The sequence below is a fragment of the Pararge aegeria genome, chromosome 24 (genome assembly GCF_905163445.1).
Source record: "Pararge aegeria chromosome 24, ilParAegt1.1, whole genome shotgun sequence".
NCBI classification, from domain to species: Eukaryota; Metazoa; Arthropoda; class Insecta; order Lepidoptera; family Nymphalidae; genus Pararge; species Pararge aegeria.
Genome location: NC_053203.1, coordinates 11,665,003 through 11,691,296, shown reverse-complemented (window position 1 = coordinate 11,691,296; position 26,294 = coordinate 11,665,003). Strand labels below are relative to the sequence as shown.

At 36.8% G+C, this 26,294-nt stretch overlaps 1 protein-coding gene across 1 annotated transcript; it reads left to right on the top strand.

Annotated features, from left to right (window-relative positions):
• The first annotated feature begins 1,872 nt into the window (after positions 1 to 1,872).
• On the top strand, positions 1,873 to 26,167 carry LOC120634561 (facilitated trehalose transporter Tret1-like). Its single transcript, XM_039905259.1, has 5 exons — positions 1,873 to 1,995; positions 12,287 to 12,441; positions 13,614 to 13,749; positions 20,740 to 20,912; positions 23,729 to 26,167. The coding sequence occupies exons 2-5, from the start codon at positions 12,355 to 12,357 to the stop codon at positions 24,839 to 24,841; spliced, it is 1,509 nt and encodes a 502-aa protein (XP_039761193.1). The 5' UTR covers positions 1,873 to 1,995; positions 12,287 to 12,354; the 3' UTR covers positions 24,842 to 26,167.
• Positions 26,168 to 26,294: the final 127 nt, after the last annotated feature.

The following is a 26,294-nucleotide window of genomic DNA, read 5'->3' as shown; positions in this document are numbered from 1 at the left end:
TTTCGATGCGTACATAAGAATTACACGGTAATGAGATGATGGCGATAACCACATTCGTTAACTTAAAACTAAAGCTACGAGGGTTCCAAACGCGTTCTGGTCTAAGCCCACAACAAACTTAGCCGGATGTTTTTTTTTGCTATCACCATCTCACAATGTCATTTTAAATAATTAGAAGAGCAACCTGTTTAGAGCAATAATTCACACCCAAGCTTTTTTATCGATTACGTAGTCCTTTATACTATAATAAGACTTTTCTATAAACTTACGTTTAATACAAACTTTGAACTTTTTAAGAGACATCTCCAAGATGTCAATTGTTAGTTCATTGTAGAATTGTATGGAATTTCCTTTATAAGTTTATTCTTACTTCTAATGTTTAAATTATTGCAGTCACATTATTTCTTAAATTTAGATATGTTTTTATGAACGTACATTAAATTTTCTATCACTTGCTTCAATGCTAAAGGCATGCATGCCTGAGAGTTCTCCATAATGTTCTTAAAGGTGTGTGGAGACCACCAATCGGCACTGAACCAGCGTGGTGGACCCCTTAACCCCTTCTCATTGTGGGAGGAGACCCATGCCCTGTAGCTGGCCGGTAACGGGTTGATATGATGACTTAAACTGTCATTAATTAATAAGTCAACTGTCAAACTAATTTATATACTCTTCTGTGTAACAGATGGAACGATGGGTATAAAATATACCGATAAAATCGTAACACAATACATAAATTACACTCAACTAACTATCGGTTTAAATTAAATTTTCACTGTAACCTATCTGTGGTAAAACTCCACCGAATTCACTTTGATCAGAGTAAATGAGAGTGCTTATTTTATGTTCATATCGACGGGAAATCGGTATTTCCGTCTTTTCTTATACGTGTTCTCGTGCAAGCTGTTTTTTTTATAGAACTCTTGAAGCCACTGAAATTACATAAATCTTAAGTATTTTTGAAACTTTTTTTTTATATTAATAGCGGTCAAACGAGCAAGTGGGTCACATGATGATAAGTGATCACCGCCGCCCATAAACATCTGCAGCACCAGAGGAGCCACCGATGCGTTTCCGGCTTTATAAAAGCCTAACCTTAAAGTATTTCATCTTTTTAAACCTTAATTCACTCTTCGATGTTGGACGCGTCATAAATTCCTAACTGAGTGCTTTGTGTGTGCGTGTGTGCTTTAAAATAATTGTCACTCAATTACATAGCTTAGCTATTTTTTTTAATTCCAAGGGCTAACTTGTATAAGTTAGCCCTTGCAGTCACACCTGGTGGTAAGTGATGACGTAGTCTAAGATGGTTACTCTAACTGGTTTCTACGCTACATGACACCGGAACACTTAATAGCTTAGCGGCAGGGCTTTGTCGGTAGGGTGGTAGTGTCTAGCCACGGCCGAAGCCTCCCACCAGACCAGAGAAAATTCAGAAATTATAAATTTCCAAATTCCCCTGCCGGGAATAGAACCCGGGACCTCCTACTTAAAGTCACAAGTTAACGACAAGGCAGCTTGGAAGCAGGCCACTCACAAACCAGAAAAATTGTTAAGATTGTTAAACTATATGATGTTCTTCTCAGTGGAATCTGCCTTCCGAACCGGTGGTAGAGTCACTACAAACAGACTGACTTGACGTTTCAAAAGTGCTTATAAACTAGGCCTACTTGAAAAAATCAATTTTGAATTTTTTTATAATTTTCACAGCGCTCACCTCTGTTCCAGGGAGGCCGTCGAGCTACATTCATGTTGGCACAACCGATAGTGTAAACATAGAGTCGAACTGACTGCGACTCTACGGAACCAAGCCTCTATGTCGCAAAACGCTTCGCCATTTCGTGTTCAAGTTCATGCACACACAAACCGTCGCGTGGTTTCCACCAGTGCGTCCGCGTTCGGCGACCACACTGGGTCTGTGAGTGTGGCAACATGGACCGTGACAAGTGAGATATTTGTGTAATACGTGCTAAACATTACACGTAACACAGAAATGTAAGTTAACTCTTTAAATTATCGTTGTTTTTAGTATTTAAGCACCTACTGAGTATACCTGTCAGAAAAGAGCAACCTGAGTTTTTTTCGTAATACAGTTTTTAATTTTAGCTATTTTTTATCAAAAACTTACTCGGAAGGTAGGTACTTAATTAAAATGATTATAGTATGACTTCATTTCATATTACTATCACAATTAAATTTTTTGAGTTTTTATTCCTATATTCTCCGTCAAAAGTTCATCAACTTTAAATTTTACCTACGCAATATTGTAATCTTGTAAAAAAATTAACTTGAATTTTAAATCCTTTAATTTTTAACAGTGAAAGGTAATCGTAAATAATTTTCTTACTATAATTGAAATTAAAAGAAAAGAAGAATAGTTTCTCATTCGGAGTTAAAAAACACATTTTAGTAATAATTTTTAGAGGGCTTTTACCTGTTTTGTTTAATTTATAATGATCAACGTAGTTACCAAGCAATTGGCCAACTGATGGTAACTAGAAAACGCATAAAAACCAGGCAACACTTCGTAGGACAAGCAAGGAGCATTCTCTACAATGTGTCGCTCTGTGTCCAACCAGTGCTAGCACGGCCAGTAGACAAAAAATATATCCCCCGATTATATCCCCTGACAGGGGATAAACCTTATTAACGTCCAGCAGCACGGCTAGCATGGGCAGAAGACAATTAGGTATATCCCCGGGGATATACCTATCTGTTTGAAAGGATATAAAATTTATCTTCTCCCACAGCTTTATCAACTCTCAGAGCACTGGCGCACAAGTGGACATAATATCCAAACAATATATGTGTGTGGGTTCGATTCCCACAACTGGAAAATGTTTGTGTGATGAACATGAATGTTTTTCAGTGTCTGCGTGTTTATCTGTATATTATAAGTATTTATGTGTATTATATTTATCATATGATGAATATTTTCATGAATATCAGTGGCGTGCATAGAGGGTATGCACAGGGTATGCAGATGATATAAAATGATGAAAATCTCCAGTAAGAGTTATAAATTCTTAAGGGAAAGCTTTTTATAATCCTTACAATGCCTATTCTTATTTATTTTATAACTCGTACTGGAAATTATCTTCATTTTATATCATCTGTATAACCTGTGCATACCCGCTATGCACGCCACTGATATTCATGAAAATATTCATCAGCTATCTTAGTACCCATAACACAAGCTACGCTTACTTTGAGGCTAGGTGGCGATGTGTGTAATGTTGTAGTATATTTATTTATCATATTATGTTATATTATCATTAATAAACGGGGGTAAAATTCTCCTATTCCATGTTCCAGTGATTTAACAGGGTGGACAATTTAATTATATCCCTTTCCAGGGGATATTATCGGGGGACATAATTTTTATCTCCCTGCCGTGCTAGCCCAAGGCACGCATGGGCAGACAGTGGCGTGCACTTAATACATGCACAAAAGCACTGCATACCCAAATTATCTTATATAACTCGTATATGAGGGGATTTTTTTCAATTTTATGCCATTTACCTGCTTTGTGCATACCCTGGCCACAAACCCTATGCACGCCACTGTGGGCAGAAGACAATTATCTCCCAGGGGAAAGGATAAAAAATTATCTTCTGCCACAGCTTTATCAACTCTCAGAGCACTGACAAAATTTATATCCCCTGGGATATAATTAAAGTGTCCACCTGCTGTCCACGGTAACACGGAAAAGGAGAAGTGTACCCCTCTTTAGTATTACACTTATATTATTTCCAATTTTGCGTAATTGCTCCGAGAGTTAATAAAGTTGTGTGAGAGGATAATTTTTTATCCTTTCCCCGGGGATATAATTGTAAAAGGAGAGCAGGGAATAGGCGAAGTTGGCTCCCGTTTATTATTACACATATATTATAGGGATATTATTTCCACTCGTGCGCCAGTGCTCTGAGAGTTGATAAAGTTGTGGGAGAAGTTAACTTTTTATCCTTTCCCCGTAGATATAATTGTCTCCTGCCCATGCAAGCCGTGCAGGAGAGGGAGAGCAGGGAATAGTCGAAGTTTACTTCCGTTTATTATTACACATATATTATCTGCAATGCTCTGAGAGCTGATAAAGCTGTGGGAGAAGATAATTTTTTATTATCTAAAATTAAAATATCTCTTGTCCATGCTAGCCGTGCTTGTGAGCCATCTACTTGGGCCGCCAATTATTATAAATATATAAAAAAAACAAAACTTATTATTTTCTTTTGGTAGCACAGGGTTCGTAATTTTTTGCTCTCTTTAGGTAATCAAAACTTCATTAGCTTGAGAATCATTTGAAAGGTACAGTAGGTAGGTACGTCATGTAGAAATGAATGTGAGCTTTTTAAAATTACCGTTGTATTTCTAATACGTTTAAAGTTATGTAGATTACTTGTCAGCAAAAATATATTCCTGTATGAATGTGATTAACTTTTTGGCTGCAAAAAATTTAAGAATATAGATTTTAGGTACTAACTTAGAAATGAAAGTCAGCTTTTTAAAATTACTGTTATATTCTTATTTCATAAACATTTAAAATAACAATACATATAACATTAATGTTACATTCTTTTGGCAAAAGCCCAAAGTTGACTGCAGTATACGTACTCCATCTTTGCCTCAAAATAACGTCAACCCGTTTCTATGGTTACCTGGAAGAAAAACAAATCAAGAAACATTATTATAAATATGATGTAGTAAGGATACGGTCTACTCACAGAATTAAGAATATACAGATTCAGCCATTAAAGCATGCATACATAGTATCCAAAAACAGTGAAAACGCCCCGCGCAATTCACACCCGCGTAAAGTTGCTAGCTCACAAACTTTTCTTATTTCCCCAATTTTATAGAAAATGTTTAGATCATTAGTCAACTGCTAAATGGAGTGAAGTGACCAACCACCTGTTCGAAAAACACTACTAAAGTGGAGTGGTTATTAATGCTTCAATATTACTAGTAGTCGTGAACTACCTCCTAAAAACTCCAATCTTTTTAAGCATTGTTTTGTCATGTGTCTATAAGGAAGTCGAATTGTACCTATTGTTTTCTTGTGAATACGTAATTAGATTTTGGCTTGCGGATGTATACCTACCTTATGCTGTTAGGTGCTGCCCGCGACTTCGTCTGCGTTTCTTTAATTTTTTATGAACTCCTGTTACTTTGTTTTCCGGGGCTTCAAATTATCTTTTGTCTGTATGTGTCATCACAAATCATTTAACTGATAAGCCACGTATAGGAAACATATAGATCAAAAACTTACGGAATACGCCTTGAACGTTCACTATGAGCCACGGGGATGGACATTTCTAAAATCGACATTTCTAAAATCGACATTTCTAAAATCGACATTTCTAAAATCGACATTTCTAAAATCGACATTTCTAAAATCTCGTCAGTACTAAGAATTACATGAAAAATAATCAAATCTCATCATCATCATGATATCAACACATTATAGGCCCACTACAGGGCGGTCTCCTCCCACAATGAGAAGGGGTTAAGGCCGTAGTCCACCACGCTGGCCCAGTGCGGATTGGTGGACTCCACACACCTTTGAGAACATTATGGAGAACTCTCAGTCATGCAGGTTTCCTCACGATGTTTTCTTTCACCGTTAAAGTAAGTGATATTTTAATTATTCGCACGTAACTTAGAAAAAGTTGGTGGTGCGTGCTTGGATTGGAACTCGGCCCACGGAAAGCGAAGCTGAAGTCCTAGCCACCGCGCTATCACCGCCTCAAATCTACTATACACAACTTTATTTCCAATACACACAAAATTCAAAAATTAAATATTCATTTATTTCAAGTAAGCTTAATATAAGCACTTCTGAAACGTCAAGTATGTTTGTACTGACTCTACCACCGCGCCGGTTCGGAAGCCAGATTCTACCGAGAAGAAGCCGGCAAGAAACTCAGCAGTTGCTCTTTTAAAATTTTACAATCTTTGTTCTATCTTGTGTGTGATGAAAGCGGAGCGGCTTGCTTCCAAGCAACCTTGTCATTAAGAAATTCATCTATAGTATAGTAACCTCGATGTATTAAATGTGTTTTTATACATTCTTTAAACTTATGTAATGGAAATCTAATATTACTTTCGGTATCATGTTATTAAAGCATACACTCAGCCTCACAAAGGTTTTCTGTACTTTCCTAAGACGATATGCTGATATCACTAATTTATGACCGTAAGTCGATTGTTTATATCCACTTTTTTTTTATATTGATTAATATTTTGTTTTACAAATATTAAATTGTCATAAATATATTGCGAAGCTACTGTAAGTATACCTATTTCTTTAAATTTATCACGGAGTGATTCGCGTGATCTAAGTTTGTATATTGATCGGACAGCTCTTTTTTGTAAAAATATAATATCTATATCAGCTGCTTTGCCCCATAGCAAGATCCCATATGACTTAACACTCAAATATATTCAACCAAATTTGACCCAAAACGGGATTAGAACCATGTTCATATGATACGTTCTAATTGACCAATGGACTAAAACACAAACATGCAGCAGCTATAATTTCATGGTACGAAAACCTGCTTACTGCGTACTGCTTACATACTTACTAGGAAAAGTAATCTTTTTCTTGGTATCTAATTAAAATTACAGATACGTAAGAACGTACCTTTTTTCCAATTATTTTTTGTCATGAATTTAATTAAAAACGTAATTAACTTTAAAGCTAAGCACCCATAGAGTTACTGTATTGCTCGAACAGCATGTGAAAGCTGACTGGCGCAGTAGGCGGCGACCCTGCCTTTGAGTCCAAGTTTGGGTTCGATTCCCACAACTGGAAATGTTTTTGTTATGAACATGATTGTTTTTCAGTGTTTTGGCGTTTTATTCACAAAAATATTCATCAGCTATCTTAGAACCAATAACACAAACTACGCTTTCTTCTAGGCTATGAATGTGGCAATGTGTGTATTGTCATAGTTTATGTATTATTACTAGCTTCTGCCCACGACTTCCTCTGCGTGGACTTCAGAATTCATTCTAGAGATTAGCTCGTTAACAATCTTACCACGGAAACTATTTGAGAGATCGGTATAGAAAGTACGTCCTTTTCCATAGCATAGGTGTCATGCATACTTTACTACATGCAAATTTCAAAGTCTGCCCGCGGCTTAGCTTGTAAACAATTTAAAATTTTCCCTCTACTTAAGGAATCAAAAAAGTACTTAAAATCCAAATTTCATTTATTTCTCTGGTCTAATTAATAAGCACTTTTGAAACGTCAAGTCAGTCTGTTTGTAGTGACTCTACCACCGGTTCCCTATGTTCAGGATAAAAGGTACCCTATGTGCTTTTCCATGTCAAAGGCTACATGCATGCCAAATTTCATCCAAATACGTTCAGCCGTTTTTGCGTGATTGAGTAACAAACATCCACACTTTCACATTAACAAAATTATTAGGATCGGTACGTACAGACAGGATCATTTAACAAACAAAATGGCACTGTTCCATTGGTGCTAAGCGTTAAGAGAACCAAGCGGAACCACGAAGTAACCTTGTACTGCCGACTTTAAAGCTTACTACACCAACGAGTTATAAAAGGTAGAACATTTTTTCTGCATTTCAAAGCTTGGAAGCATTTGATCAGATTAAGATATCTATTCGAACATTTTTCGGTACTGGGAATTTCGTCACGGAAAAAGACAATATTTAAAAAGTCTTCATCCCGATCCAGGACGTAGCGATCCGTAATCGAACATGCTAACTAATGAGGCAGTTTTGGGGTATTTCATGGTTAAGATACCTGAATAACCCGAGCGTTCCCGAGCACGGTTATTATGATATTTTATATATTTATTATGAATATTTTTCTCCCATGGAGAAAAATATTTCCTACACTACAATACAAAATGTGTATCGTTTCCCACACTTGTACTTATTCTCCGAGCACGGGCGCACGGGGAATAATATCTGAATAATGTATAATATTAAACGGTGGTAAATTTCTCCTTTGCTTTGGCAGGTGGACAGGGATATTTATCCCTTGTCAGTGTGTATAATTGAGGGATGAAAAATGTATTTTATTATTTTAGCTTATAATATCTATGCAGGAAATCGAAACACGATAGATGGCTAATATTGCTAAGCCTAAGAATACGTTCGAACCATTTTGTTATGCGTACTTAAACCACCTATAAGTAGTTTACTTCCTTTGTAAACGAGTTCCGGCTGCCACAATGAAAATATAAAGGTTAAAACCATTTCCGCTTCATGTGAAATACATACACGGTGGCTATAGTTTGTTTATCTTATATCTTATATCTTTAAACGAGCAATTCTTGTATATAAATATATATATTAGGGTGGCGCAAAAAAAACGACTATTTTTTTTTTTTGAGTCTCGGATGAAAAAATGTTAGTTTTTGATGTTTTAAGAGCCCTCTCCAAAGGACAGCTCAAAAAAAAATTTTTAAGAGGTCACTCCAAATTTTTTTAAATTTCGAAAATCGTCGAAAATCGAATTTTTTTTTTTTTTTATTTTTTTTTCTCGTTACGGTATAATTTTATAGACCAAAAAAAAATAAGTTTCTGAAAGTTTCAGTTAAAAATTTTAATTTTGAAAGGTCGCTCATAATTTTTTTTAATTTATTAGTTCATTAAAATACTGTAAAAATGTTGTAGTTGATTAAATAAAATGATAAAATTAGAAAAAAATTGTGTTTTTTTTGTTATCCTTGATTTTTAGTTCATCTCGTGGTGTATTTTTATAGATTATTGTACTAAATAAAGGAAAAAAATGGCCGGAATTTTAATTTTAATATTAAAAGGTCACTCGAAAAAATCTAAAGTCATTTACTAATAAATTAAAAAAAATTATGAGCGACCTTTCAAAATTAAAATTTTTAACTGAAACTTTCAGAAACTTATTTTTTTTTGGTCTATAAAATTATACCGTAACGAGAAAAAAAATTTAAAAAAAAAAAAATTCGATTTTCGACGTTTTTCGAAATTTAAAAAAAATTGGAGTGACCTCTTAAAAATTTTTTTTTGAGCTGTCCTTTGGAGAGGGCTCTTAAAACATCAAAAACTAACATTTTTTCATCCGAGACTCAAAAAAAAAAAATAGTCGTTTTTTTTGCGCCACCCTATATATAATTGGAATCTCGGAATCGTTTCCAACGATTGTCGTAAAATTTAGTATACAGGGGGTTTCGGGGGCGATAAATCGATCTAGCTAGGATTCATTTATATTGGAATGTCGGAATCATTTATATTGGACATAATATAACCTGGATAGCAGCTTCATTTTTGTGCCTTTTGGTGTAGAGACTTTGGGACCGTGGGGTCCGGAGGCAAGAGCCCTTTTCAAAGAATTATCGAACAGGGTTATCGAGTCTACCGGTGATCCTAGAGCGGGCAGTTACCTTGGCCAACGAATTAGTTTGGCCATCCAGAGGGGAAATGCTGCCAGCATCTTAGGAACTGTGCCTCGCTGCGGTGGTTTCGAGGACGTTTTAGATTTTATTTAGTTTTTAAATAGTTTATTTTAGGTTATAGTTATTGGACATACAACTATTTTTTTTATCGACTCATTCGCGGACGAAGTCGCGCGGGTCCGCTAGATTATTATTAATTACATTGTCTGGTGGAAGGCTTTGGCCGTGGCCAGTTACAACCGTACCGACAAAGACGTCCCGCTAAACGATTTATTGTTCTGGTGCGATGTCGCATAGAAACCAATTAGGGGTATGACTACCATACTATACTATATACTAACAGGTTAGCCCGCTACCATCTAAGACTGCATCATCACTTCCTACCAGGTGAGATTGCAGTAAAGGGCTACCTTGTAACGGAATAAAAAAAAAGGTTAAAAGTTATTTTCCCACTCTAAGTTACCTCATCATTCCACACGCCTTTGATAACTTTATGTTAATTTTATTTTATTTATTAAGGCCCAATCAGTTTACTTAATAAAAATAATACAAAGAAAATAACACATACACCAATTAAGTAGCCGCTTATAAACCATACGAATACATAAAAATTGTCAGCAAAAGTAAAACTTAATTATATTAGTTATGAAACTTTTAAATATGGCGAACAAAGGCAAGCATTTGCTCAAGACGTTTTCCTTCATTTTTAAAGCAAGTGATGTTTAACATAACTTAGAAAAGTTGGAGGTTTGTTCCGGGGTTCGAACTCGGCCCCCTCGAAAACAAAGCCGAAGTCCCACCCACTGGGCTATCAAAGCTTTAAGCTCTAACATATTCAAAGGAAGTAATGTTATAAAGTGAAGGGAAACTGTGGTGTTATAGAAACTGGATTATGCAAGTTTTAATCACTGAAGCAATCCTTATTCCTTTCGCTACGGCTGGCTCTGTTACTGCATGGATATTATACAAGTATTAGTAAAATAATGACGCGGGTATAATAACCCCAGCGAAAAACTTAAGAAGCCTTCTAATCTATGGATGGAATCGTCTGAAATAAATAATAATTATTATTATGAAAATTAAGCTTAAATAATTTTGACGGCCACAGTCACGGCTCGGTGGCACAGTGTGCAGCGACCCTGCTTTCTGAGTCCAAGGTCGTGGGTTCGATTCCCACAACTGCAAAATGTTTGTGTGATGAACATGAATGTTTTTCAGTGTCTGGGTGTTTATCTGTATATTGTAAGTATTTATGTGTATTATATTCATAAAAAAATATTCATCAGCTATCTTAGTACCCATAACACAAGCTACGCTTACTTTGGGGCTAGATGGCGATGTGTGTATTGTCGTAGTATATTTATTTATTTATTTATTTAAGCTTAATTTGCTATACTCCGCGAAAAGCAGGAGAATCTGAATGGTGTAATTTATAATTTCTTCAATCTTTATACTTCACACCAAACAGGTCTTCGGAAATGTACCCTCTACGCCGGCGTGCATAGAGGGTATGCACAGGGTATGCAGGTAGGCTTTTAATAACTCTTACAATGCCTAACCTAAAGTTTTTATAAGTGGTACTGGAGATTTTCTTCATTTTGTATCGTCTGCATACCCTGTGCATACCCTCTATGCACGCCACTGCTCTACGCACGTTTAGCTCCGAAGCATCCTCGGGAATTGTTGATTTATTAATATATATACCAAACAGATTCTCCTACTTGTTTTTAGCAAATTAGGCTTAATTTTCAATATATATCATGGAATTCCGCCAAGTAACGCCTGCTTCTATCCAATAAAATTATTATTTAAAGAAAAAAATGTAAAAACTCCTTCGTAGATATCATCGATATTTTTTTTAAAACTTTATTTAAAGGCATCATTTAACATTAATAACTAATATTTATTATGTACACAATTACAATGTTCTTACGTAAACTCTCTCCGTACTCTTTTTGTACAGCCGCAGCATCAAAGTTACGTAGAAAATGCTTATAACAAGAATATCTTGCTATAAAAGCGTACACAGCTGTATCAGTTTTTCTAGTACAACTTGTGTTCCGCTGCAGATGAATGAATGAATGAATGAATACACTTTTATTGTACACCAAAGAAAATAAGTAGTTACAGAGATATAAATACAGACGTGGGTGGGTTTAAACAACCTATACGAAAGCGTGAAAAAAAGCAACCAAATATTTTACCCTACATTTTATTCTACATTGTTCTCGACAATGCATTCACTGATTCCGCGAGAAAGTCTAGTAAAGTCCTAAATTAACGAGGCATATATAATATATTCAGTTCTATAATTTCATACCATATGTTCACACGACTTTCCTAAAGTACATAGAACGGTGTAAATATGCACATAGAACGGTGATAGCGCATTGGGTAGGAGCTCGACTTCACCTTCGGGGGGCCGAGTTCGAATCCCAGCGCGCACCTCAAACTTTTCTAAGTTATGTGCGTTTTAAGTAATTCAAATATAACTTGCTTCATTGGTAAAGGAAAACATCGTGAGGAAACCTGCATGCCAGCGAGTTCTACATAATGTTCTCAAAGGTGGGTGGAATCCACCAATCCGCACTGGGCCAGCGTGGTGGGTAGTCCGCCACGCTGCCCCAGTGCGGCCTTAACCCTTTCTCATAGTGGGAGGAGACCTGTAGTGGGCCAGTAATGGGTTGATATGATGATGATGATGATGATGTGTGGTGTCCACCAATCCGCACTGGGACAGCGTTGTGGACTACGGCCTTAGCCATTCTCATGCGTGGGAGACCCGTGCCCTGCAGTGGGCCAGTAATAGGTTTATATGGTGATGATAAACGCCTGCTTCTATATCCAGTAATGGAGGTTACATTCTCTTTACAGAGTCCAAATCACGGCAGTACAATGATGCGAACTTCCCTATCATAGTATTATTTACAAAGTAATAAAATATGGCCGAGAAGAAAATTGAGATCGTGTCGACAAGGAGCATGGAGTGTGAGCAACAGAAACAACCGGTGTCGCCATTTTTGCGACAGGTATTTCTTAATATTAATCTTGTTAACCCCAAAAAATAACTCACCCAAACAACATATATTCTTTATGTTATATTTATTTTGATGTTTGTGTGCAATAAAGTATTTCTTCTTCTTCTTCTTCACCCGCTTATGTGAGAATTAAATTTCTTATTATACTCAAGCTGAGGAAAGATTTCCCTTTTAATATGAGAGGAGACCCTTGCCCTGTAGTGGACCAGTTTGGGTAGTCCACTGCTAGACATGGTCCACTGTTGGTCTCCCGTAGGGAGTTCCACAATCCACAGTCCTGGACCGCTTGCCTCCAGCGGTTCATAAGGCTTAACACCCACACCTCAACTTTATCAACACTGGGAAACATCTTGGAAGTGTTCCTGGAATGCCCTGGAACAGTATTCCACTTACCAAAACACGCGACAATGCTGCCTAGCAGACATAAGCATGGCGGGCAATACTTCCCCGGAACCGCAGTCAGAACTCTACTAATCACAGATTACTGTCACAGAAAACTCTACTAATTCTATAAGTAGCATTTGCACAGCCAGTTGGCGCAGTCGGCAGCGACCCTGCATTCTGCGTCCAAGGCCGTGGGTCCGATTCCCTCAACTGGAAAAAAATGTTTGTGCGATTAACATGAACGTTTTTCAGTGTCTGGATGTTTACCTATCTATGAATAATAAGTATTTATGTGTATGATATTCTTTAAAAGCATCAAGCTCCTTAAGTCGTCACAACTCAAATTTCGTCACGTTCGTGTTCACTAAGCGCCGCCAATGTGAGTCTTTCGTAAAGGTCTCCCATCTTGCCGGAACAATGGAACAATATCATGCTAAACGCGATGAGCTAAAGGCCCGACCACCAGCGGCTGTATCATATAACTACATTGCCGTTGTGTTGACGTGTAGCGAATGCAGCCGCACGTTTAGCACAGAATCAGGTTATGCGAGTCATCTAAAGCTCACCAGCGGCGCTCTCAGCCGGAATCCGAAACAGTCGCTGTGACCGAATACGGTTAGGATTGATTGATTCTTTAAAAAATATTCATCACCTTTTCTTGGTACCCATAACACAAGCTACGCTTACTTTGGGGCTAGATGGCGATGTGTGTATTGTCGTAGTATATATATTTATTTATTTATAAGCAATGACATCACTACAAGTTGTGTGCCTCTTAGCTGCTGGCGGTGAGCGGGGTGGTGATGTACATGATCGGCACGGGCGCCAACATCGCGTACCCTGGCGTGCTGCTCGAGCAGTTACGGCAGCCGGACTCCGCTGTGCGGCTCACTCCGGAGCACGAGTCCTGGATAGGTGAGACCAGCATGATACCCTACATCTTTACTGCCCATAACTTGTACTCGACGGTATAAGCTTGCTGCACAGAATTAAGATCATACAGAAACCGTGTACACGACTTATATTGAAGCACCAAAAACCACTCCACTTTAAATTCAAAATCAAATTCAAAATGTATTATTCATGTAGACCTTATCACAGGCACTTTAGAAGCGTTTATTACGTTATTTACTCTACTTTAGTAGTGTTTCTCGAACAGGCCGTTAGTAACTTGATTCTATTTAGCAGTTGACAATAATTATTTCACCTCTAATGATCAAAACGTTTACCATAAAATGGGGAATATGAGAAAAGTTTGTGAGCTAGCATCATTCCGCGGGTGTGAAGTGAGATGTCTGGGCGCACTGCATACAACAATGGCTGAATGAGGGTTCTGTATGTTTTTAACTCTGTGGCTAGCTGGTAGCTATGTGTGCGACTAACTCCGAACTGGTATTGAATTTTTTTGTATAGCTATACATTGCTGCGGGTGTTTTACGACTCCACTAAGCGGGTCTTTAGTACTGCAGTGGTGTGTTAGACACCTGGGGCAACGATGAGCGCTGTGAATTTAAGTAGGAAGTCCCGGATTCAATTTGGGAATTTATAATTTCTGAATTTTCTCTGGTCTGGTCTAGTACGAGGCTTTGGCCGTGGCTAGTTACCACCCTACCGACAAAGGCGTGCCGCTGAGCGATTTAGTTTTCCGGTGCGATGTCGCGTAGAAACCGGATATGACTAAAATACTCCCTAACACGTCAGCCCGCTACCATCTTAGACTGCATCATCATTTACCACCAGGTGAGATTGCAGTCAAGGGCTGACTTGTAGTGAAATAAAAAAAAAATGCAATGCTGAAATTCAGCTGAAATAAGTCTATTTGGTACTTCCCCCCTACGGGCTCTGTCACTTTCTGATAGGAAACAACAATTTTAGAAGCAACACTTTTTTTTTAATAATTATTAGATATAATTATGTTTTATATTATTAGTGTAATCTATTTCAAGTATTAGTATGTAGTTATTCGTATGTTTTTTTTTTATTATCCACAACTTTCCTTAACTTAAGGTTGCCTGGCAGAGATCGCTACTAAGCGCCTTTTCGATACCGTTTCTATTTGTTTTTGTTTATTGTTCCTTATTTTCAACTGGTACTATGCAAATAAAGAGTATTAATAAAAATAAAAAAAACAATTATCGCAGACAAATCGAACGAAGCTACCCGTGATTTGCAGTCGTCCATCCGAACCACAGAACCAGGTCAAACAGATTATTTGTTGTGATATATAACTCGTATGATTCTGAAAGTCGCGAATTAGTATTTTGTTATTGCGAAACAATAATTTGATATATTGATTGCCGTAAAGCTGGTTATACCAACTGCAATTTGCATAAAATAAAATCGTATGCTGGTAACCCATTTTCGCAATAAATGATTGATTGATTGAATAACAAAAAAACTGACCTGAATATGTATGTATGTATGACCTGAGTATGATTTGACTAAGAGATAACGCAATGGTAATTGACGAAGGAACCGAATCAATATTTAAAAAAAAATTAGGTATTTTTTATGAAAATTAAACTAATTTGCGGAAAACAGGAGAAGCTGTATGGGGGCGTCCATAAATTACGTAAGGTGTTTAAGGGGGGGGAGGGGGTCGAGTCAAATCTCATCTAATCTTACGTTGGAGAGAGGGGGGGGGGGTCTCGGCAAATATCACGCAATTTTTTTTCTGATTGAAACAAAAATAAATTATACTATTTTGGTCCATTTAATCCAGATTGTAAATGCTTAAGATTTTATCTTAAGCGTAATCGTAATACGATTAAGATCATTTATTAATTTGTTCGAAAGAAAATAATTTCATTCATACTTCGACGTTATACATTTACTCACTGTCAAACCACCATATTTGTTTTATACCAAATCCAACGCGTTTACGTAAGAAACTCACATTTTGAAAAATCTCACGTGAGTTTGGGGGATGGGGTAGGGGGTTGAATGAAATCTCACGACATCTCACCAGGGGGGGAGGGAGGGGCAGAAAATTTAAAAAAACACCTCACGTAATTTATGGATGCCCCCTATGGTATAATTTATAATTTCTTCAATCTTTACACTCCACTCCAAATAGATCTTCGGCAAAGTACCCTTTACGCACATTCGATCATATCATAATCGATATCATAATTAGTATCAATCAATATCGTAATCGATATCACAATTGGTATCGTAATCGATATCATAATCGATATTAAAATCGATATCACAATCGATATTAAATCAGAATTACAATCGATATCATAATCGATATAGTAATCGAAATCATAATCGATATCATCATCGATATTAAATCGATATCACAATCGATATTAAAATCAGAATCATAATTTATATCATAATCGATATCATAATCGATATCACAATCGATATCAAAAACGATATCATAATTGATATCACAATCGATATCAAAATTTATATTTAAATCGATATCGTAATCGATATAAAAATCAATGTAAAATACCGAAACGCGCATAGACCTACGCTACGCGACGCGTATTTAATAAAGTGACAGGAGTTACAAGATTTTAATTTTGCATACGTTATATGCGTTAGGGCTGTACCTGCTTTCTTTCTGTAAAAACTATGGCAGTTGTTTAGGTACTCAAAAACTATTAGGTTTTCAGTTTCACATATATATAGAAGTCTCAGAGACAGTACACACCTAATTTCAGTGTCTGGGTTGGGTGTTTTTCAGTGTCTGGGTGTTTATATGTATTTTCTAAGTATTTATGTATATATAATTCATTAAAATATTCATCAGTCATCTTTAGTACCCATAACACAAGCTACGCTTACTTTGGGGCTAGGTGGCGATGTGTGTATTGTCGTAGTATATTTATTTATTTATTTATTCGTTTAAAGCCTGTGAAGTATTATTTAGAAAGAAAGAAAGAAAAATCGTATTTATTGTCACACATTTGTGTAAAATGTTACATTTGTGAAATAAAATAATTGTTTAAGTATAAAAATTTAAAAAAAAATGTGTGACAAAGGAGCTGGCTCAGTATAGCTAAACTAAAACGCGCAGCACTGGTTTTCAGCCAGCCCCATTATCTTCGTCGTCACTGAATCCTCGCAACTAAACAATAACAAAATAATCATAAAAAAGAACAATAACATAGAATATGATATATAAACAAACAAAAGATATTTTTCATTAAAACAAACTTATTTACATCGAGAAATACAAAATCATCAAAGAGGTAAATAATAAACAAAATCAAAAATTATGAAATTAATAAACATGAAAAACTAAAAAAAAAGAAAAAACTAAAATTCTAAAATCAAAAATTAAATGTAATGTGAGTGTCTTTAATGTGAAATAAAGGAAAAATTTATATAAAATTATATAAAAGTACTAAAAGGTGGGAAAAGTAATAATTTGTTATTTTTTATTTATTAACTTCGGTACTACTTTAGTATTTCGGTTTTCATTTACTCGTTGTATATCTATAAGTATATAAGTTTGAGATAGTAACCCATTAAAACAAATTCTAGTCATTCCATTACAGCTTAAATCAAGTATTTATGTATAATTTCCAGTGATTCCAACGAACAAGCAATTTCAGTAATACACATAATGACAGTTGTTTAAACGCAATTTCCGTGACCCGTGAGACTAGACGAATAAAGATTAAAACCTGACGAGTGGCGGTATGTGAAAATGCACATTTGGTTTTAATATCGCCTGCGTACAATTTGTTATTTATGTATCATCATTAAGATCAACTGGTACTAGTACTGGTATTAGTATTGTAGTAATAACCACACGCTATCACCGCTTATAATATATCTACTATATCCACGTGTACGAGTATATGTGTATACTTAATACTACACATATCCTATACATATATGCACATCTCATACTATAAAGCTGAAGAGTATATTTGTTTACTTGAACGCGTGGATCTTAAGAACTACTAGTACTATTTGAAAAACGATTTCAGTGTTGGATAGCCCATTTATCGAGGAAGGCTATCATCACACTAAAACCAATAGGAGCATAGCAGCAATAAAGAATGTTTCAAAATCGGGATTTTTTTACCCTTTTTTGAGCATCCGCTGCGTGTGCTGCGTAAAAGCTTGCAGTTTGGATTAAATCATATACAAGATTACAAGTTATATTATCAAAATTAAGCTTAATTTGCTATACTCCGCGAAAAGCAGGAGAATCTGTGTGGTGTAATTTATAATTTCTTCAATCCTTACAATGATTAATTGTTAAGATTAGACTTAACAATTAATCATTGTAAAGTCAACATCTCCTGATGATGCTCCGGTTTCGGAGCGAAACGTGCGTAGAGGGTGTATTGCCGAGGATCTGTTTGGTGTGGAGTATAAGGATTGAAGAAATTATAAATTACACCACACAGATTCTCCTGCTTTTCGCGGAGTATAGCAAATTAAGCTTAATTTTGATAATATATCATGGATTTCCGCAAAGTAACGCCTGCTTCTATACAATAGATTACAAGTTATAAAAAAAGTCCCCGAAAGCGTATGTCTATCTTTTAATGTTTACTTATACGCAGCCGAAGGGACCGCTAGTATCTATATATACGTCTTTATCCACTAGTTTATAACATACACTTACATGGACTGACTTCTATTGGTTACAACTATGGTGGTTGAAGAAGTCAGTACCCATCAGCACGGTGAATATGCGCATGGGCAGGAGCCATGTTTCTCGCGGGGAAAGGATTTTTTTTATTTTCTCCTCTATATATGTCTTCATCCCTTGTCAGGGATATAATTTTTGTCTTCTGCCATTTTGCCCATGCCAGCCGTGTAGGTGTAGATTTTTTGTTGATTATGATCATCTCACGCTGTCACTTTTAATTAGCTTTTATCAGTAGCAATCAATTTACAACTCTTTATCGTTATAACAGGATGTACAAATAAAATTAAGTATGTTCAAAAATATCTGGTAGGTACTCTTATAAAGAGCTGGTTACATTGTTATATTTTGTACATACGATTACCAGAGTACCTTCATTGTTTTTTATTCAAATTTAGTTTTTTTTCTCTCATAAAAATTAAATGACTTGGCACTTATTTGATGACTCTTGAATGAACCAAGGCGCGACGTGTGATATCAAGTAATACTTGATTGCTGTTACGTAAGCAACTCTATGAAGGTTATGTTTGAATTAAAACAAAAACAGTCAACCAGCATATCATATTGACTTTGATCCTTACTACTATTAGAAATGCAAAAATGTGTATGTTTGTTTGTCCGTCCTTCATGCAGAACTAAGAGACGAACTAAGCAACGATTTAACTTGATATTTGGCATAGGGCTAGTAGAGAGGATGGCGAGTAATACTGGCTGACAAACGGTTTCTTTTTTTTATTATATTGTTTAGGGACACCAGACAGGCAAAAAAATTACTTAATAGACTGCGCTAAAAATAAAATAACACTAGCACAGGAACCACGTCATTGTCCACAAATTACTTAACTTATATTGAATAAATAGGGCTAAACAAAATTTGAAAAACAAAGTTAAGTTATTACAATAAATATATTATAGTTATTACAGCGGGATTTGTAAAAATCGTAATAACGAGGACGAAGCCACGGGCAACAGCTAGTCTTTTATAAATTAACGATACAACCTCGAAAATTATCATACCCTCTATCTAAATTGCTCTATGTATTATTTTTTTCCGTTATATATTTTTTTCTGTGATGTACAATAAACGTGTATTCATCCATTTAATCAAAATCCGATAACTAAGCTTAAAAATGGTAGTCCATGTTTTCAATTTAATCAGTATTGCTTACGTTAAAATGGCCATGAATAAAAAACAATAAAGAAACTTAAAAAAATACTTTAGGTATGCAAAGGCGGTCTTATTGCTAAAGCGACAACATCTCTTTCAGACAACCATTGGTGAAATCAATTCTTACAAGGAACGGGTTGATGCGGCAATAAAAATTTCAGCAAGCAGTTTTCCTCGAGATGTTTTCGTTTACCGTTTACCGTCAAAGCAAGTGATATTATTATTATTGCTTAAAGAAAACTGTACGTAACTGGGAAAAGTTCGAGGGGCGTGCCAGCAGTACTAGCACACGCAGGAGACAAAATTTTTATCCCACGATTATTATATCCCCTGTCAGGGATATAATTAACCTGCTAAAACACGGGACCAGGGAATAGGAGAAGTTTACCCCCGTTTATTATTACACATATATTTTTTGGATATTATTTCCACTTGTGCGCCAGTGCTTTGAGAGTCGATATAGCTGTGGGCGAAGATAAATTTTTATCCTTCCCCGGGGATATAATTGTCTCCTGCTCATCTTCTTCTTCTTTCCCCGGGCTTGTCTTCGTACTTGGTCGCCGGAACCTTCTGTTGTACATAGAGCCACTGGTTCTCCCCGCTGGGTCACTCCAGCCAGCCGAGCTCACTCCAGAAGCTTAGCAGGCCGCCCAGGTCGCCAAGTGCTTCAGGGAGTGATGCTGCGGACCCAAGGTTTGCTGCGCGTTGCTCTGCTACTCCTCTACATCGGAACAATACGTGTGTCGGTGTTTCATCTGCCTCCATGCATGCTCTGCACAGAGGACTGTCGGTTATACCTAACATGGAAAGCTGTTTGTTTAGTAGACAATGTCCTGTTATCATGCTTACTACCGTCCTTAGTTTGTTCCGACTTAGTTTTAGTAGTTTGGTTGTAAGTCGTGTGTTGAGGTCTGGAAACGCCTCCTTTTTGTGTTTACACTCAATTTCGTTAATCCATAGCTCCGAGTGTGTGGATTGCGTTTGTTTATGTAGCCCTCCTGCCCATGCTAGCCTTGCTGATCGAATGAGTTCCCCCGAAAGAGAAGCCGAAGCAACGCATAAAAAGAAAACTCAACCGCCATTAATCAGCAGTGTTTGTTTCAAATTTCAGCTTCAATTCTGGGACTGGCTCTCATCTCTGGTATCCTGACGGCGCCATTTTGCCTGCAGAAACTTGGCCGGAGACTGACGAACCAGCTCAGCACATTGCCAACACTCGCAGGCTGGGCATTGCTTCTGACTGCTAAGGACCCTATAGCCTTGCTATTAAGTAGATCTTTGCAGGTAATCCTCATTACTTAATCAGAACAATATGATTTCAAAGTTGATATTTTTTAAGCAAAACAACGGGCTACCATAAGTTTGACGTTCGGGTGTCTGTGTGTGTCTGTCTGTGTCATCGTAGCTCCCGAACCGATAAACTAATTTTCATTTTGTTTTTAAGGTGAATTTGTCGGCAATGTTTTTAGCTATGTTAGATGAAAGTAGAGCCAAGATGGCCGACGGAAAATGGTGTATTACAAATTTTTTCTCAACTCCCTCAACATGAGTATCAAATAAAAGAACTTGACTAGTAAAACAATGTACACTATATTGAAAATGATTGAGAAATGAAGAATATTAGTGTCAGGGTTGAAATTTTTAATTTATCCTTAATTATGTATCTTCTTCCGCCAAAGGTTTCAAAAGATTTATAGGTTTTAATTTTATAGATTCAAGGTTGACAAAATTCTTAATCTAACAATTACATAAAGCTATTGTGGTGACATACTTGAAGTACGTGCATTATGTACGTTATAAGTTATAAGTTACTGATCTGAGACATGGTCGCTAACTATGGGTCTCATAGGAAGACTCAGAGTCACTCAGCGGGCGATGGAGAGAGCTATGCTACTAGTAGTATCTCTACGTGATCAAATCAGAAAAGGAGATCCGTAGAAGAACTAGAGTTACCGACATAGCTCAGCGAGTCGCGAAGCTGATGTGGCAATGGGCGGGGCACATAGTTCAGAGAACCGATGGACGTTGGGGTCTTAAGGTGCTGGAATGGCGACCCCACACCGGTAAACGCAGCGTAGGTCGGCCCCCAACCAGGTGGACAGATGACATCAGGCGAGTAGCTGGGAGCCGCTGGAGGCAAGCGGCCCAGGACTGTCTATTGTGGAACTCCCTACAAAAGACCTATGTCCAGCTGTGGACGTCAATAAGTTGATGTGATGATGATGATGATTGAAGTAATTAATAAAAGGTGTAAATAAGTTAGACAGTTTATATCAAGCGAATTGCTACACTCTGTCTTGTATCATTCGTCTTTTTTAAATAATAATAATTGACGTACCAAGCTGAGAACACGTCCTTAAACGTGCCGCCACGAATCCGTTAACCTGAGACGTAGGTGTTAAGCCACGCGTGCCTGCCATTGCGCAATCCTGATTGACACAAGAAGCTCCCATTGACAGACATCCCAATGTCTCCCTCCGATTGCGTTTTCATGGTATGAGAAAACATTGGGTAGATCTTGAAAGAAGTTCTATCACATAATGCACATTTTTGAGCTCGGTCTGAGCCACACCTCTGTCGAAATGCCTTATATAAGCTATTTGGATAGAGTATACTCCTTATTTGAATAAGAATTCTCGAGATATCTGTGGTAAAACAGTGTAGCTGAATAGTATTCGTAATTGGGAACCAGCACGCAGAATAATTTATCAAAGTCAACCGAGTCAAGTGAAATTACAATTTAAATTTATCGATGAAAATAGTACAGCGATTTCAAATGCTATTGTATGAATTGGTACGAATGTAGGACGCGAGCAAAACTTTACTATCATAGTTAACACCTCAAACCAAAATGACCATAAACCTAAAAGTAATATTTCTGGTTAGTCTTTGAATTGTCTGTGGTAAAGAGAAAAGACCTACATGTATAATTATATTCTACTAATCTCTGTAAAGCCATAACAGAAAATTATATTAAATATTCTATGATATCTATGCTGTCCTAAATGGCTTCCAAACAAAAGGATTAAGTTAGAAAACTTAACAGCTATCTAGCAACCAAAATAATTCAACAGTAGGTACGTATGTTCCTTAACCTTGAAAAAAAACTGGATTTCGAGTTTGATTTGAAATTGCAGCGTCTTGGGTTTTAACCACTAAGTCAGCGCGACACTATGATACTAAGCATGTACATAACATATTAACAAAAACTTATTTACGGTACCACACGCTAGATAGATAAAGTATAAAGTTACTTGTGACCTTGACATTTTGAACGATGCTCTTGCTTATCTCGTGGGACACATGTCGTCACAGATCCGTTTTGCATATATCACAATAATATATTTCGCCATATTTTTTACATTACTTCCTACGAAATCGTTTTTACTATAATAGTAATAGTTTTTTGGTAACAGGTTTGATTATAGCAGGATCGAACGGTAAAAAATAATAACAACGTGAATCTTGGAAACACTTGGTATCTAAATTTAAGAGAAAATGTGACTGCAATAATTTGAACATTAGAAGCAAAAATAAACTTGCAGTGCAATATACTACGTACGACTACGTAATGAATTTAAAGGAAATTGTATACAATTTTACAGATATCTTGGAGATGTCTCTTAAAAAGTTCAAAGTTTGTATTAAACGTAAGCTTATAGAAAAGTCCTATTTTAGTATAATGGACTACGTCAACGATAAAAATGCTTGGGTGTAAATTATTACTCTAACCAGGTTGCTTCTTTCATAGTTTTAAATGACAATGTGAGATGGTAATAAAAAAAAAACGGCTAAGTTTGTTGTGGGCTTCTTGGACCAGGGCGCGTTTGGAACCCTCTTAGCTTTAAGTTGACGAACTTAGTTATCGCCATCAACTCACTTCTATGACATATTTTATAATAATGTAAAGTAATGTACGCAAAAGGCCATCTATGTGCCTATTTGAATAAAGAAATATTTGACTTTGACTTTGAATAATAATCTTAGAACTTCTCAAATTCTTCTTATTAATCATTAATGTATTTCTTTATTAATGTTCTTATTATCTATACTCAAACCAATTTTATTCTTATAATCAAACCAATTTTTTTTATTATCAGGGCTTCGGCATGGGATTACAAGCAGCTGCTGCACCAGTCTCCATAGCTGAGTATTCAGCTCCCAAGCATCGAGGGGTCTTCCTGGCATCCATTGCGTTTTCCTTCGCCACAGGCATGTTGGTAGCTCATGTCTTCGGAACGATTCTTTACTGGAGAACCGCTGCTGTTGCCTGTGGAAGCTGTTACGTGGTCTCCTTAATCCTGATCTCAATATCTCCAGAAACTCCACCTTATCTAGCATCCAAAGGAAAATTCAACGAATGCCGAAAATCCTTCAGATGGCTGAGAGGTTTCGACGTAAACTCTGAAAAAGAACTAGAGGTCCTACTCAACACCCAGAAGAAAACGACTTTAACAACACCAAAAGTGTCCAAATTGAAGTATTATTCGGATATAGTTAGGAAACCTGAGTTTTATAAGCCCACAGTCATCATGATGTTTATGTTTGTGCTGTTCCAAGTATCTGGTATGACTGTAGTACCATCATATACTGTTCCAATGATGAGTGAAGTGACAGACGGACAAATAGAGTCTTATACTAGCATGTTGATGGTGGATGTTGTGAGATTTGTTAGTGGAATCATTGCTTGCATCGTCGTCAACAAGCTTAACCGACGCACCGTCTTGTTTTTGGGGATCTTCATTACCGTGGCGTCTTTATTCACGACATCTGTGCTTTTGTACTTAAGGGATTTCGGATATATTCCAGATCCTTACAAATGGACTCCTGTGATACCAACGCTTTCATACATATTCGGTAAGACATTAGGAATCTTGCCAATACCTTGGGCAATAGCTGGAGAAATATTCCCCTTAGCGTATAGATCTCTAGGAAGTGGTATTTCGGGACTGACTTTATCCTTAATGTTTTTTGTGGTTGTCAAAACTGCGCCTACTTCTTTTGGGGCGATTGGCGTTAAAGGGACATTCTGTATTTATGGTCTATGCATATCTATATGTGGGGCTTTCTTATTCTTTTTACTCCCAGAGACAAAAGGTAAAACGTTATATGAAATTGAATGTCATTTCAAAGGGCTGAAAGATAAGATAGATAGAATAGATACTTGTGAAAAGGATAGAATGTTAGAGCTTGAGAAGGTGGAAGAGGGATGACGATACGAGTGAAAGACACCGGAAACGCTTTTCAGCTTTTAGGAGCTGGCCCCGTAGTTAGGAGGATGAATATGTTGGTTAAATGAAGACATCTTGTATCAACGAATACTCAAATTTTTTTTTTTGTAATTATAGGGAAAAGTTCTGCAAAAAGTGTTCAAAGTTTTTTGCATCAAGAAAAGTCGCAAAATTAATTTTAACAATTGTTGCCCGTTTTCACTAAACCCAGGAAACGCTTAAATGGGATGCCTAATGATTTGGGTTATGAGTAAAATAACGTTACACACACTCTCAGATGATGACTAAGGACGTTAGGCGCCATTAAAAGTTACGACACCGATTTTGCGGTGGGGTATGTTTAGGAAACTCGTAAACTGACACTTGACAGAAAAAAAAATATAAATTCTTTTTTTTAATAACCTTAGTTACATAACAAGAATACTAAATTTTAGATAATCGAACACAAAATACCACACCTTGTGGCAAGAACAATAGACAAGCTATATGGGCCCAGAAAAAATCGATTGATGAAAGGTAAATGTATAGTAAATATATAGGCCTAGGAATCTTCTATGATTAGGCGTCACTTACTTAGGCATTGCCTTGTTCATCGTTAGTGTAAACGGGCGTGTTTTTAGTGCGAATTTTTTTATTCTTTGGTTTCGTGCTATAGATAAATAATGTTAGTTTTAACTTTTAATTTACGACGCTAACCAGGGGATTTTATTCTTTCCTCTAGGGAAAAAGCAAAGGTATATCACCGTACAGCCAAACCAGTTAGTATTAAATGCAGGTCCAACAGTTATAGGGGATTATGTGATATTTTTTTAAATAAATAAAAGACAATAAGCGCATCTGACTTTTATTTCCATCAATTGCACTTGAGATTACATTAACACAGACACAACGTATTAAATGAATGACTTTACAATCTTTATTGCACCATAATGTCTTTACAATCATAACAATGCAATGGGATCACAGACAGTTAAAAATCGAGCGATAATTCTCTGTACAATCTCATCTCTCTTAAAATTTTCATCACACCCCAACAATAGCCTATAAAAGTCTACTGCTGGACCAAAGGCCTCTCCCAACGGGAGGGTTTGTCTATAATCCTCACGCTGGGCAGACGTGATGTTGATCGCAGTAGATAATTGTAGTAGCATGGCGGAAGCTGTTGCCCGATTTCCGTTAAATTCTCTTAGTCGCCTCGCATGAGGACCGTGAGAAGAGGAGAGTTCATCGTCATCATCATGTCAACCAATCGACGTCCACTGCTGGACATAGGTCTTTTGTAGGGAGTTGCACAATACACGGTCCTGCGCCGCTTGCCTCCAGCGACTCGCCTGATGTCATCTGTACACTTCGTTAGGGGCAACCTACGCTGCGTTTATCGGTGTGGCGTCGCCATTCCAGCACCTTAAGACCCCAACGTCCATCGGTTCTCCGA